The 15,268-nt window shown below is 51.4% G+C and overlaps 1 protein-coding gene across 2 annotated transcripts in view; it reads left to right on the top strand.

Moving 5' to 3' along the window:
- The first annotated feature begins 4,404 nt into the window (after positions 1–4,404).
- The window catches only part of MAP3K3 (mitogen-activated protein kinase kinase kinase 3), a 49,509-nt gene continuing 38,645 nt past the window's right edge, over positions 4,405–15,268 (top strand). Inside the window, exons 1-3 of one of the 2 annotated variants that reach the window (XM_068166414.1) lie at positions 4,405–4,685; positions 13,753–13,874; positions 14,569–14,655. In XM_068166414.1, the coding sequence (XP_068022515.1) occupies positions 4,682–4,685; positions 13,753–13,874; positions 14,569–14,655 (213 nt within the window). In that variant the 5' untranslated portion in view covers positions 4,405–4,681. The remainder of the gene's footprint in view (positions 4,686–13,752; positions 13,875–14,568; positions 14,656–15,268) is intronic. The other variant, XM_068166415.1, reaches the window with a different exon arrangement.

Here is a 15,268-nt window from a genome sequence, read left to right as displayed (position 1 = left end):
CAGTGTCTCTGGCTGTGGAGTCTGAGGGGAGTAAGGAAGTTTTGGCATGGGTCAAGGCTCAGCCTGGAGACTGCTGAGCTCCCCAGGAAGGATGTGTCTACCTAAACAAGAAGGGAAACAGGAAGGAAAGAAGAAATAGCACATCTGATAGCGAGGAGAATTGGCTCTCCGGGTCAGGCAGGTATGCTTCAGCAAGTGGAAATGCTACCAAAATAACAAACAAGCTGATGGCAGAGTGATTAAGAGACTGGGAAGAGATGCCAGGAGTTGTAATCCCAAAGGTCTACTCCAGACTTCCTGTGTAACTTTTAACAAGTCACTGGCTCCCTGTGCAGTGCCCTTTAATCCCTGAAATAGGGATTACATTTCCTTTCCTTAACTTCATGCAGCCTGACAGCATTCAACAATTAGGTCTCTATAAAGGTCCTTTAAAATGAGTTGGCTAAGTATAAATGTGGAAGCTTCTGGAGGGTCTCTGAATGGCTTTACTGGTCATGTTACAATAAATGGCCTTGAACAGTCAGAATAGCTTGGAATTGAAGAATGGAGCATGGTTTGTAGATGTTATTTGCAGGCAAGAAGCTTCTCTTCTGGAAAGCTGGAGTTTCAACCACAGAATATCAGCTTGGGCCATAATGCTGTTGGAAAAACAAATACCCTGATTCTTATGCACAAGGTTTGTATAACATGAGCTAGACAGTAAAGGTAGAAAGAGAATTATTCCTTTTTTTCCCCCTCAAGTTATGCAAACTAGGGGCAGGTGTTTTGGTAGAAACTTTGGAAAGAGTCCAGAAGAGGCCACACAGATGATCCAAGGGCTGGAGCACCTCTGCTGTCAGGATAGGCTGAGGGAGCTGGGGGTGTTCAGCCTGAAGAAGAGAAGACTTCAGGGGAGGACTTCAGAGCTGCCTTCCAGTACCTAAAGGGATCCTACAAGAAGGTGGCAGAGGAACTTTTCATAGGGGTGTCTAGCAACAGGGCAAGAGAGAATGGTTTGAAGCTGAGGGCGAGTAGGATTAGACTGGATCTTAGGAAGAACTCTGGAACAGGCTGCCCAGGGAGGTTGTGGATGCCTCCTTCCTGGGAGCGTTCAAGGCCAGCTTGGATGAGACCTTGAGCAGCTGAGTCTAGTTGAGTTGAGGTGTCCCTGTCCCTGATGTGGAGGTTGGAGGAGATGATCTCTGAGGTCCCTTCTAACCTAACCCAATCTATAATTCTGGTTCTGAAGGGATGCACCAGCTTGCCTGGAGGGAAATAAAGGCAAGGGGAGTCTGCAGTGGTCCCAAGCAAGGACTTGCATATAGATAGCGTTGTGATAATATCTGTAAAATGAGATTAGGGACATAAATCAACTTCTCTGGTTTAGCCATCAGGCTTGATAGGTGGGTGAAGTGATGAACTGTTAAGAACAAATCATTCTGTTTTCAAATTGAGAAAGGGGGGGGGGGGGGGGGGAGAGTATAACTTTAGTGCAATGCAGACATCCTGGGCAGTTGGAGAGAGAGTTTTACCAGGGTGGCTGTTTCCTACCATCTGCTGGGAGCTCCTGGCTCGCTGTCACAGGCTGTGACTAGCTACTCTAATGTCTTTTTTGGACTTGAGTAAGCCCAGTTCCTACATGAAGGACATGCAACCAGTCTCGTTTCACAGGACTTCAGCTGAGAATTTGAGGTGCAAACATGTCAGAACTGGAAGACAGACAAAAATACCAAATGGTAAGGTGACAATGAAGTGTTTTGACATCAGGGCTGGTGCAGTGGGGAATTAATGCTGAATTTCTGCAGCTCTGATCCCCAGAGTAATCTCACTCCAAAGCCTTTTTCTAATGACCTTGGCACAAAAACTGAGCGTGATAATTAAATTTGGCGATGAACAAAAGTGGGAGGCTGCAATAATAAGAGGGAAGTAGAATATCTGTGAGAATTGATGACTTTGAAGAGTGAGAAATGAGATGAAATGTAGCAGCACAAAGTGCAAGGCTGTGAATTCAGGGAAGAAGGGAAAATTGTGGTGGATGCTAAGGTGTGCCACTTCCCAGAAATTAGTGAGGGAAGGGAACTGGGATTTAGTGGCTGACAAAGGGTAGTGATGAGCCACCAGGAAGCTGTGAAAAAGGTCGTAGAAAAATTGGTCCAAGAGCAGCAATGCTGTGGGGTGAGAGAGGAATTCAGATTGGAAGAGGGGCAGAAGAGACTATCAGGAAGATAGCAGAAATGCCAAGCTTGTATTTTGAAGAGAGTTGGCTTACTTGTCTATTACAATGAAAGCTGAAAGGAGATATGAGGAAATATGATTACCCTCTTGGTGTATTTAGAGAGAAAATCCCAGGGGAGAGGAAAGGATTATTTAAGTAAAAAGATAATCTTGATATGGAACCAAGTGGCTGTGAGCTAGGTATGAAAATGGGATAGAATGGACAGGAAAGTTAGAAAGGCTTCAAGCATCAGAGTGATAAGACAGGAGAGACTGGAGGGGGGGGGAAGTGTTCAATGGTTTAGCAGCAGACTTCCCCAGGAGAGTGGTGAAACCCTGGAATGGGTTGTCCAGGGAGGTGGTTGAGGCCCCAGCCCTGGAGGTGTTTAAGCCCAGGCTGGCTGAGGCTCTGGCCAGGCTGATCTAGTGTGGGGTGTCCCTGCCCATGGCAGGGGGGCTGGAACTGGCTGATCCTTGTGGTCCCTTCCAACCCTGACTGATTCTATGATGATCTTAAAGGTTTTTTCCAAGCAGAACAATTCTGTGATTCTCTACATCTAAACAGCATCAGCCTGGTTTTAGGATGGGAATCTCGAGATGGAATCTATGAAAGCCATCTAGTCCAACCTTCTCTGCAAAGCAGGACAGCTTCAAACTTAGATGATTGGTTTTGTCCATAGCTTCTTGCTCTGGAGAGGCCAAATCTTTTGATCTACACATTCCTTGGCAGATTTGTGTGCCCCATCTAAACAGTAAAAAGAAATCAATGATATCACAGCTCTTGCTGTCATACCTTGGCTAACTCCTAAATTGTTGCTGGTGTGGGGGGTTTAGACTCCTGCAGTTGCCCACCCCTTGAAGAAGCTTTTCTCTGCAGTCTAGTTGTGTTGTATCCACTGGATGAGCTACACAAACAACCTCTTTGACGTTGCTGCTGCGTTGCATGCAAGCAAAACCACTTAAAGAACAATGCACTTGCTGCTAGACATTGGCCAGATTGAAAAGCAGCTGCTGAAACATCTGCTCGAGGTAAGTTTCCCAGCAGCAGCATGGCCATTGCTGTGCCAGAGAAGAGCAAAACCTCTCTGCTGTCTGTTCTGTGGAAAAGACATTAGAGAAACATCACCCCCCAGGTGGAATGGGAGCAGAAGCTGAGAGAGAGCAGCTGAAGCCTGCATCACAGTATTGCAGAATGATGGGGGTTGGGAGGAACCTCTTCATCAGCTTTGTTGTCCTTCTCTGGACCTGCCCCAGCACATCAATGTCATTCTTGTAAAAATCAGACTGTGAGTGTGGAGGAAATGAAATGGTGGGTTTGGAGGCTTCAAAAGCAGAAGAGGTGTTTATTCTGTTACTTTGATGTGTGCCACTTATTGCAGCCCATGAAGGACCTGTGGTGGCCTGTGGTAGTCAAGGTGAGTTGGTAACAGGATCTTTCATTAGAACAGCTACTGGAAAATAACCTCACTTGCCACAGCTGGCTTGGGGGATGCTCTGGGTAACTCCCTCGCACTTTTCAACCCAGAAGAATTCTGCCTTCAGTGTCTTTTGGCCTTTCTGGTCACTCCTGAAACGGCTTTGGCTGTTTGGGGTTTCTTTTCCCCCCTCTTAGAAAGGTGTCCTTAAAGCAAAAGTCAAATTCCCTGCCAGACTCTACTGAAGAAGTAACCAAGCGGGCAGGGTCAGTGCAGAGGGGAGGTGTTCCCTCCTCCAGAACACCCAAAGTCATACAAAGGCAAGACCTAGAGTTCGAATAGGTCAGAGGCAGGTGCTTGGGACCATCTTTGGAGGGGCACGGCAGTGGAGAGGGCCTGCTGCGGGGCGCTGGTGGGGTGAGGCTGTCTCCTGGCACCTCTCAAGACGGGACGTGCTGTGCCGCAGCCGCAGGCGCTCCGCAGAAAGCCAGCGGGAGATAGAGCGCGGCCGACGGGGCGGGCCCCCGCATCCGTCCGTCACCCTGATTGGCAGCACGCTGGGGCGGAGCCCGAGCTGACCCCGCCCCGTGGCTCTGGGAAGGGCGGAGCCAGCCCGCCAGCGGAACGGGCCCCTGTGATTGGCAGCCGGCGCAGCGGCGGGCGGGGCGGGCGTCGCGGCTGGTCGCACGCCCATTGGCGAGCAGCGCCGTCGGGTGGGTGGCTCGACGGCGCGGATTGGCGGGCGACGGCGGGTCGGCCCCTGTGATTGGCAGGCGGCGGCAGCGGCGGGTGCGCGGTGGCCGCCGAGCGGTTTGTTTTGCTCGCGGCCCGGGCGCCCTGTGGCGGCGGCGGCGGGGAGCGACCGGGACTGCCCGTTCCCCCCTCCCACCCCCGCCGCCGCGCCGGGACCCGGAGGGCGGCCGCCGGAAGGAGGCGGCGGCGGCGCGGGCCTGGGAATGTGGCGGCGGCTGTGAGCCCTCCCCCTCGGCCCAGCCGCCATGGAACCGCGGCGGTGACAGCCCCGTACCTCCGCGCGCCGCCGCCCGCCGGGCGCGGGCCCGCCGCCCGCCGAGATGGGTGAGAGCCGCGGCCGGAGACAGACGGGTCGGGGGCGCTCCGCTGGCCTCGGTGGGGCCCGGAGCCAGCTCCCGGGCCTGCGGTGGAGGGGGGCGGGCCGCGGCGGGGGCTCTCCGCAGCACCGGGGAGGGGGTAGGGGGGAGCAGCGCTCTGGGGGCCGCCCGCGGCGCGCCGGGCCTTGCGCGGCACTGCCTTGAGAGCAGCAGCCTGAGGGAGCTGAGCTGCTAACCAGGGCTGCGGGGCTGAGCAGCGGGGGTCGGCCCGCGGCCTCGCTGTGCGGCCTCCGGGGGTCGGGGCCGGCCGCGTCCTGCAGCCCCAGCTGGAGCGGCCGGGGGCAGGCGGCGGGGCCGGGGGCAGGCGGCGGGGCCGGGGGCGAGCGGCGGGGCCCTGGGCAGGCAGCGGGGCCGGGGGCGAGCAGCGGGGCCCTGGGCAGGCAGCGGGGCCGGGGCCGAGCGGCGGGGCCGGGGGCGAGCAGCGGGGCCGGGGGCGAGCAGCGGGGCCCTGGGCGAGCGCAGAAGCCGCCGGCCGTGGGCAAACCGGGAAGTGAATGGAAGGGTTGCCTCCAAATGCCTGAGGAAGGGTTTAGCAGCAGCGGGCTGCGGGCAGCGCTGCCGGCCCAGCCGCACACCCAGCCGGCCTCGGGCTTGACTAAAATTGGCCAAAGGGAGTAGCCGAGGATCAGCGAGGTCAGGCTGGGAGCCGAGGGAGCTTTTGCCGCTGCTAAGAACCAGTTGCCTGTGCTTGGGATGGGAATTTGAGCGCTTAAACTGAACGAGGGAAATTTTTCCTGTGGTATTAACGGCAGCTTGGGAGTCCATCAAAACAGCCTTCTCTCTCCCAAGTTTCATTGAATTCTCGCTTGCTGTGTTTAGAAACACACTAAAAAAAAAGGGAAGGGGTTCAAGGAACTCTTTTTTTCAACAGTAAAAAGTTGCTGTCAGGAGTTGCCATCACTGAGTTTGAATGCTTAATTCTTTTGGAGTGTGTGACCTGTGCAAAGAAGTGCCCATGGAAAGGGTGGGTTTGGTGTTACCTGGCTAAGTTTTCAGTTTTGAAGAGAGGTCTCCTCTGCTAGAACAAAAATGAATTGCTGCAAACCAGGGCTCAGCAGTATTTGCATATTGGCAAGGTAATTACTCCAGCTGTCCCAAGTGCAGGCTTGCATGGCTCTGTGGGCTGCCACTTAAAGGCTTCTTCTCTACAGCTGAGTTTAGTTCTGTAAGATGACCTCGTTGTTTAGCCTGTGTGTGTGGTTAGTTCTTGTAGTTAAATCCATGAAGAAAATGCTGCTCAAAGCAAAAGTCCAACAGCTTCATTTCCATTTTGTGCTGCTTTGCTTCTGTAAATGCAGCAAATAGACACAGCTCCATCTGCAGATCTCTGCCTTACTAAGAGGTGAAGTTCAGAAGGAAGAAGTTGGATTTCCACAGACAAGGAAGAGCGTTGTCCAGGGGCAGCTGAATGCCTGTTTCTAAGCACCTGAGGGCAACATCGGTGAGGCTGCAGCACCTCTCTTATGAGGACAGGCTGAGAGAATTGGACTTGTTCAGCCTGGAGAAGGCTCCAGGGAGACCTTAGAGCAGCCTGCCAGTACTTGAAAGGGGCTACAGGAAGGCTGGGGGGAGCCTGTTTGGAAAGGTTTGTAGTGATAGGATGAGGGTCAGTGGTTTGAAACTAGAGCAGGGGAGATTTAAGGTTGAACATCAGCAGGAAGCTCTTCACAATGAGAACGGTAAAATACTGGAATGGGTTGCCCAGGGATGGAGTTGAGGCATCATCCCTGAAGACATGCAGAGGCAAACTTGATGGGGCCCTGAGTGGCCTGATCTAGTTGGAGATGTCCCTGCTCACTGCAGGGGGGTTGGGACAAAGATGACCTGTGAGGGTCCCTTCCAGCTCAATGCAATCTTTGATTCTGTGAATCTGAAGTTCAGTTCCATGGACCACTCCGTGTTGTACACTCATGCTGGAGTAAGCACAGTCTAGCTACAAGTAGATCACTCCTGTATCAAGGATCTTGCCTAAATTCTTTAGGGAGCTGTGAGTAAATGATCTGAAGGGTAACAGACACCAGACTGTGTCACACTCTGCTCTTCTTCTACCTTGTGCTTCCTGAACGAGTCTGAAAGGTCCATGGGGTGGTGATCAGCAGGAGCTTGGTGTCGCAGGTTGGCTTCACCCCTTCGGTGCAGCTGAAGCTCACTGAGGGTGATTCTATGGCCCTCTGCAGGAGGGGCTGTGAATGAGGGTTCTTTCCCTTCAGGGATCTCCTTGGCAGCGTTTAAAATGCAGATAAGGAGAATCATAGACTCGTTTAGGTTGGGAGGGACCTTAAAGATCAGGCCCAAGCCTTAATTAGCTTGCTTCTGAGACCCAGGAACATGTCGCTGTCTGGGGAGGGGAGGGAAGAGGGCTGTCTGGCTGTGGCAGGCCCAGCTGAAACGCGCTGCAGGCCCAGCTGCAGTCGAGTCTTTCCCTCGATCTGCTCTTTTTTCCTGCCTGTGTCACTTCCTTCCCTTGGCTCACACGCACCCGTGGCCCGGCTCGGAGCTCCCGGCTTCACCGGCCGTGACACCCCTGGTGCGCGGGGGGGAGGGGAGCAGGGCTGAGCCTGCAGGTTAAGAGCAGCTTCAATCCCAACCTCTTCTTCAGTTTGTGGGAGAGATGAGGTCCCCATATAGCTAACCACGTGGGTCAGGTTCATGGAGGAGCTCTGATATGTTTTCCTTTGAAGCTTCCAAACCAGGTCACTTGCCGCAAGGCGAGCAGCGCAGCGTTTTGTTCCCGCCGAGGCTCTCACAGCACACCCAGCCTTCAGCTGACAGTGTGATGATGACTCAAAATTGAACTGTTTCCAAACCTTCCCCCCTCCCAGCTTTCACATATCCTCAGTTTCTCCACCTGGGCTGTGAGATTTCCCCATTGCCCTGGATCTGCCGATCACTTGCAGACCAGCCCTGCTGAGACGGTGGCAGACCACAAACACGCACGCTCTTGTTCCTTCGCTTTGGTTTTTCCCCCCCACCCCCTTCCCTCAAACAAATGTGGCATCACTTCTTCTCTTGCCATGCTGCATAAAAGAGCATCCTGGTTTATAGGGGTTTGCAGACTTCCTGTTTTTACCAACATGCAGATGCTTTGACTCTGAACTTCATGGCTTCTTCTTTTTCTCACCCATTTGTTGTTGTTGTCGTGGTCGTTCAAAGCCGTTTCCATTTCTGCCACGGCCAATCGCTGGCTCGCTCAGGCCTGTGCAGCAGCCCACATCTTAGTTGACAGAAGTGCTTTCTGCAGAGGAATGGCTCTCTCTGTGAGTAGCAGTTGCCTTTTATCGAGGTTATAAAAATCCTGGAGTGTAGCTTTTCAAACATGAGAAGCATTTCCTGCACAACATCTTTCCCGCACAAAGCAGAACTGTGTTTCCCAGACCGACTGGAGACCGAGCGAAACAGGGTCCCTCAGTGCTCTTCAAAAATGGCTTCCTTGGCATCTGGAAGAACTTCTGCATTGGTGATTGATGTGATGCTGCTGCATGTGCTTCTTGGAAGGCAACCTATGGAGTCCAGAGAAGGGCAACAAAGTTGGGGAGGGGTCTGGAGCACAGCCCTGTGAGGAGAGGCTGAGGGAGCTGGGGTTGCTTAGCCTGGAGAAGAGGAGGCTCAGGGATGATCTCATTGCTCTCTACAACTACCTAAAGGGAGGTTGTAGCCAGGCAGAGGTTGATCTCTTCTCCCAGGCAGCCAGTACCAGAACAAGAGGACACAGTCTCAGGCTGTGCCAGGGGAGGTTTACGCTGGAGGTGAGGAGAAAGTTCTTCACTGGGAGAGTCATTGGTCATTGGAATGTGCTGCCCAGGGAGGTGGTGGAGTCACCATCCCTGGAGGTGTTCAGGAAGAGATTTGATGGGGTGCTTGGTGCCATGGGTTAATTGTTTAGGTGGGTTGGATTGGTTGATGGGTTGGTCACGATGATCTTGAAGGTCTCTTCCAACCTGGTCTATTCTGTGTATTCTAAATCCTCTGTTTGGATGGAAATAAAGAGGTAGTCATGCTCCTCAGCCTTAAATCCATCACAGTGCTATCCTGACTGGACACATCTTTTCCCTACGCAAGCTCAGATCGATGTTTGATGTTTAGTTTATGTTATAAGATAGATGTGGTGCTGAGGAGCAGGGTTTAGCACCAGACTTGGAGGTAGATAAGGGTTGGACTTGATCTAAAAGATCTTTTCCAACACAAGTCCTAAAAGTTCTTTTTGAATGCAAATCCTGTGAGGAAGGGCTGAGGGAGCTGGGGTTGGTTAGTCTTCAGAAGGGGAGGCTGAAGAGAGACCTCCTTGCCCTCTACAACCACCTCAAAGGAGGCTGGAACCAGGTGGTGGTCTCTTCTCATATGCATCAAATGACAGGACAAGGGGAAACAGTCTCAAGTTGTGCCAGGGGAGGTTCAGCTTGGGTATTAGGAAAAATTTCCCAGAAAGGATCCTCACCTCAAACAGGTCTTGAAAAGGGTCCTGGATGTGGTGCTGAGGGACGTGGCTTAGCAGTAGTGGCTTAGCAGTAGTTTGGGATTGTGAGTGGTTGGGCTGGATGATTTCAAAGGTCTCTTCCAGCCCCAAGGGTTCTATGGTTCAACCAAAACTCCAAGACAATTACACCATTGTTTCCCACCTCACCAGCACAGGGATGGATTAGCTCAGTGTAAGACTTGAAAACTATATGGAATCCCAGAAGCCTTTAGGTTGGAAAATACCTTTAATACCCTTGAGTCCAACCATGAACCCAGCACTGCCCAGGGCACTGCTAAACCACGGCCCTCAGCAATCATCTTGTAAGATTCAACTTCATCTGAAGTTGTTCCATCAGCCTCTGCTGCGAACTGCTCCTTTCTGCTTGGGTGCAACCAAGGCTCCAGAGTTAGCTCTAAGGGGAAACATCTGACAGGGAGTGGGATACAGACCCTGGCCTGGCATTTGGGTGCTTGCTAGATGCTGCCTTCAGGACCTCAATGTCTTGGCATGTTGGAAATTCACAACTTGCCTTAGCTAATGAAGAAGTTCACACTGGAGCTGAGCCACAGTCTTTGTTAAGAGATTAAATAATTGGTTAATTAGGTGGCTGTCCTCTCTGCCTGCTTCCTCACACACAGGAGGCTGTGAACAGCTGATGTGTACACAGCCTGGGCTGCCCCAGCAGCCAGCAGCTGCATTGCAACCAGGGATGCTTCATTTCAAGGCATGTGCCAAGCTGTAATTTGCAAGCTGGTACTTGTAGATGTGTTCTGTGATTGACTTGATCCCTTAGTTCTAAACTGCTTTCCTAGCTGTTTTGCTTCTTGCCCAGAGGAACTCTGCCAAGACAAGCTCTTCTTCATCCTCCTGGTAGCTGGCCAAACCCAAACTGCACTGTAGTGGAAAACTTGTCTCCTAGCTCTTCACGGCTTGTTTTGGGTGGTAGAGACTCCAGGGATGTGCCAATCCATAATTTGTGCTATTTTGTTGTGCAAAGTTAGAGCCTTTGTCTGGCAGGTGACTCAAAGGCTGTGCTTAATATCAAAGAGGACTACAGAATAGAAGTAAACTGGAGACGCTCCAGTGAGTTGAAAGGTTAAACTCAGTTCAAATGTGGAGTTGGAAACCATTTCAAAAAGCAGGAAAGAAAGGGGGAAAAAAAGAAGTTGTGCTGTTAGCTACCTGGAACTTGAACTTCATTCACAACTGGGCTTTGACATTCTCCTCCCACAAGGGGTTACTCAGTGCTGAGATAGCTCCTCGAGATTATTGCCTTTGGCTGCTGTGCTCTGCAAGAAAGCAACCTTTTGCTTTGGTGGTGTTACAGCCCTTGCTTCTTCTGCATGCAGCTGGAATTGGAAGTGCTCCTCTCCCTTCTCCACTGCCACAATGTAGTTATTGTCTCATTTGGCTTGTCTTGGACAGCAGAGATTTGGTGAAGTTTGATTTGGGTTTTTTAAAGGAGCTTTATTTGCTCTGCTCTGCTCCTCCCCCCCTTTTCTTTAAGAGCCTTACTCTTAATTACCACCTTCTGCAAATCCTCTGGGAGATTCCTCTCCACTCCCCTCTCTCACCTGGCCTAGGCTTGGTGTTGCTCTTTTCCTGCTACTACATAGTGAAGCCCCCAGTGGAAGAACCTCTGCTCTAGTGTTTCATTCTCTCAGTTTAGTGCTTTACCTTTTGGGCAGAAGCTGTTGGTTGTATCACAGATGCTGTGTGACCTTCATCCTGACTGGGACCTGCTTGGGTGTTAGAATCATAGAATCACTTTGGTGGGAAAAGACCTTCAAGGTCATTGAGTCTCTTCTCTTTAGCAGGGCTGGTGCTAAACCATGACCCTCAGCACCACATTCCTGCAGCTTTGAAACACCTCCAGGGATTTGGGATTCCTCCCTGGAGTCCTCCCTCCAGCCACTTCCCTGGGGAACCTGCTCCAGTGTTGCAGAACCCTTTCGGGAAGAACTTTCTTCTGATGTCCAACCTCAGCCTCCCAGGCCACTTCCTCTTGTCCTATCACTTGTTACTAGGGAGAAGAAACCAACCCCCACCTTGCTCCAGCCTGCTGCTAGGAAGTTCTGGAGAGAAGGTCTGCCCTCAGCCTCCTCTTCCCCAGGCTGATCAATCCTCACCCCCTCAGCCACGTTACCCTACAGGCAGTGTAGTTCTGCCCCTTTTTGCGGCTCAATTTTGGTAGCCTCCGCTCCCCACCTGTGTTCGAAGCTGTTTGTGTCCCACATCTGCCATCTTTCAGCACTGCAGAACTCTAGTTTGTTATTCAGACAGTGATGAATGATGAGCCCAGCCTTCTGCATAAAACACCAGCTTCACTGAGAGATGCTGACGAACAAATGCCTAACGTGGAGCTGAGGAAGCAAACCGTCCCAGCGAGTCCGCTTGACAGAGAGGTGCAGATGCAAGGCTGTCCCTCCCTGAATGTGCAGCAAATGTTCCCAGGACACCACTTCCAAATGGAAGCCATTACCCATCCAAGCCAGCTTTCATGAGTCAGAAGCAAATGCTGGGTTTAAAAATCAGCTTTGAGTTATTTACAGATCAGCCTCACAAATGCTTACTTCAATCTGAGCATGTCATAGAATCGGAGACCTGGTCCAGTTGGAAAAGACCTCTCAGATCATCAAGTCCACGTGTCAGCCTAACACCACCATGGCCATTAAACCATGTCCCCAAGTGCCATGGCCACACATTTCATTAACACCTACATGGATGGGGACTCCACCTCCCTGGCCAGCCTGTTCCACTCCCTGACCACTCTTCCAACAAAGACATTCTTCCTGATTCCCAACCTAGACCTCCCCTGGCACAGTGTCAAGCTGGTGTGTGCAAGGACTTTGGGAAGACAGGAGGATTCCACGTGTCAAGCACTGCACACCTGACACTGTCACACAAGCAGGGATGTGATAACCTTTTCATCTGGTTCATATCACATCCAAAAGTTCCAGTTGCCAGAAACCTAAAAACCTCTATCCCAAGTGGTGGTCATGTCCAAACTGTCTCTTTTAGAAGATCCTTGTTCTGGGCATGCTCAGAGCTGATCTAATCTCTCATTCCAGTTTCATAAACTCCTAGAATGGTTTGGGTTGGAAGGGACCTTAAAGATCATCCAGTGCCAACTCCCACTGCCATGGGCACCTTCCACTAGACCAGGCTGCACAAGGCCACATCAAACCTGGCTTTGGACACTTAAGCATAGAATGCCTTGAATTGGAAGGGACCTTAAAGATCATGTAGTTCCAAACCTCCTGCCACGGTCAGGGACACCTCCCACTGGAGCAGGTTGCTTCATCCAGCCTTGTCTTAAACTCTTCCAGGGGTAAGGTGTTCACTTCCAGGCTTGGAGCCTCCACAACTTCTCTGGGCAATCTGTTCTAGGGTCTCACCACACTCATACCTAAATGATGCCTCAGTATCAGGAAGGATTTAGCCAGACATGATACTTGCCAAGGAAACAGCACTTTATTCCCTAAAAGCTCTTGAGTCTTGCTGTGTGAGACACCAGCCCAGCAATGCAGAAGGCACAAGCGTGCCAGCAGCAGGTCCTCTGAGTGCCAGCATCTGGTGCTGCTCTGTTACACTGGTGGCACAGTGCCTGGGAGCACAGTGACCAGCACAGCCCCAGTTAGGACTAAACCTCACAAGTCAGCTTTGTCTCCCTTTGCAGTATCAAGGAGTTGAGGGCTGTCCTTCTTGCACAGCAAGGGATTGCTTTCAGAAGCTTTCAGACACCTTAGTTCATGTTAACATCCATCACAGCCCAGCTACTATTAATGTCTCTTCTTTTGGTCTTTGTTTTTCTCCAGGTCTCATGTAAAGTTCTTTTGAGCATCACATCACTTCTCTCCTCAAAACTAACAAGCAAAGGAAGGGCACTTTAAGTTGGTCATGGCAGGAATCTTAACTTCAGTCAGTAGTAAGGAATAGGCAGAAGTAAGAACTGGTTTGGTGTGAGAGGTTTATTCTCCTCCATCTGCAAGAAGCCTTGAATTCAACCTTCTGCATTATACTCTGCAGACAAAAGCTGGGCAATGTCAACCTGCTCTTTAGGTCTTGAAGTCTCATAACATGGTTTGACCCAGAGATAGTCTGAGGTGACTCTTTTGTTCAGCTTTTCATTTGCCTTTCTCCTGGCTGTGATTTGTTCCATTAGCAAGCAAGGAGTCAAAGTGAACAGGATATAGAAGGGGAAAGAACAGATTCTGACAGCGTTTTCCTTGGCAGGAACACATCAGTTTTCCCTTTCTAACTGACCTGTGATGATGATCCAGCAAACCTGTCCTTGTTGTACTGTTGTTTGTGAAGAGAACTAGGGGCTGGGGATATTTATTCTGAGCCTTTCACTCTGCATGGTACAAGTGACTGAAAGTTCTCCCCTCTGTTTGCTGCCCCACGAGGGCAGGCTGGGTGTGGGCTTTGTGTCACTAAAACAAATCACAGTGTATTTGCAGAGACCCTAAAAAGGAGCCAGCAGAAAGCAAGTGCAGAAGTCTTAGGCTTGGTACTCACCCAGGCATCTTACTACTAAAATTCTTCTCCATCCCAGATGAACAAGAGGCCTTGAAATCCATCATGAAGGACCTGGCAGCCCTCCAGATGAGCCGGCGTCACAGACTGCCTGGATATGATACCATGAAGAACAAAGACAGCCCTCACTCCAACAAACAGGTGAGAGCCCATTGCATGGGGCTTTCAAACTGTGCCCTGGGGGCAGAGGGTTCTGGCTTGTGCTTCCAAGAGGCAAGGCATTGCAGGTGGGTTAGCTCATTGCAGAAGAGAAGGTTCCAGGGAGACCTTGGAGCACCCTTCCAGTGCCTGAAGCTACAGGAGAGCCAAGGAGGGACTTTTTACAGGGGCTTGGAGTGACAGGACAAGGGGAAATGGCTTTGAGCTGGAAGAGGGGAGATTTAGACTGGAGATCAGGGAGAAATTCTTTAGATTGAGGCCCTGGAACAGGTTGCCCAGGGAGGCTGTGGACCATGGAGGTGGTCAAGGCCAGGTTGGAAGGGCCCTTAGCAACCTGGTCTAGTGGGAGGTGTCCCTGCCCATGGTGGGGTGGTTGGAACTAGCTGATCTTTAAGGTCCCTTCCAACCCAGACCATTGTGTGACTATCATTGTGCTCAGGCTGTGTTTCCAGCATGGGAGCTCTCTTATTTACCCACTTTAATGATCTGAGGAAGGTGCAGGTTTAATAATTTGCAGCATCTTAGCACTCTGCCTTCCTCCCACACAGGTTTGGAAGGGGGTTTGGGCCCTGTGGGTGAGCTGCACAGTTTTCCCAAGTGGTTTTCTGGCTTCACAATCCTGTTGCCTTGTTTCTTTTTAATGACTTTCTTTATTCTTGATGGGTTTTTTTTACAGAAAAAACACAATGCCAGTCCTGCCCTCCTGGGCAGCCCTGCAATAACAAACCAGTGTGCCTCTGCCGCGGAAGAAAAAACAGTCCCGGTAAGAAAGGTGTCTGTCACTGAACAGCAGCAGTTGTGAAGGGAGAGCACGCTTTACTTTGTGTGCAGTGACTGCCTAGAATCCACTTAGGCAGGTGTGGGAGGTCAGGAAAGCTTCTCTTTACTGACTGTCACAATGGAGCAGTGTGAGGCACTCTACCTTGTGGCAGAAGTAATGGAATCCTATCATGGAATGGCTGAGGCTGGAAGGGACCTCAGAGGTCATCTCCTCCAACCTCCCAGCCATGGGCAGGGACACCTCTCCATTAGACTTGGCTCCTCTAGGCCTCATCCAGCCTGGCCTTGAACACCCACAGGAAGGAAGCATCCACAACCTCCCTGGGCAGCCTCTATGAGGAGTTTGGAACACAAGCCCTATGAGGAGAGGCTGAGGGAGCTGGGGTTGCTTAGCCTGGAGAGGAGGAGACTCAGGGGTGACCTTATTGCTCTCTACAACTACCTGAAGGGAGGTTGTAGCCAGGTGGGGGTTGGTCTCTTCTCCCGGGCAGCCAGCACCAGAACAAGAGGACACAGTCTCAGGCTGCGCCAGGGGAGGTTCAGGCTGGAGGTCAGGAGGAAGTTTTACACAGACATAGTGATTGCCCATGGGAATG

This window comes from Melanerpes formicivorus, unplaced genomic scaffold, assembly GCF_026170545.1.
Source record: "Melanerpes formicivorus ecotype bairdi unplaced genomic scaffold, bMelFor1.0.p_v2 SCAF_100, whole genome shotgun sequence".
NCBI lineage: Eukaryota > Metazoa > Chordata > Aves > Piciformes > Picidae > Melanerpes > Melanerpes formicivorus.
This window is presented reverse-complemented; position numbering and strand designations above follow the sequence as displayed.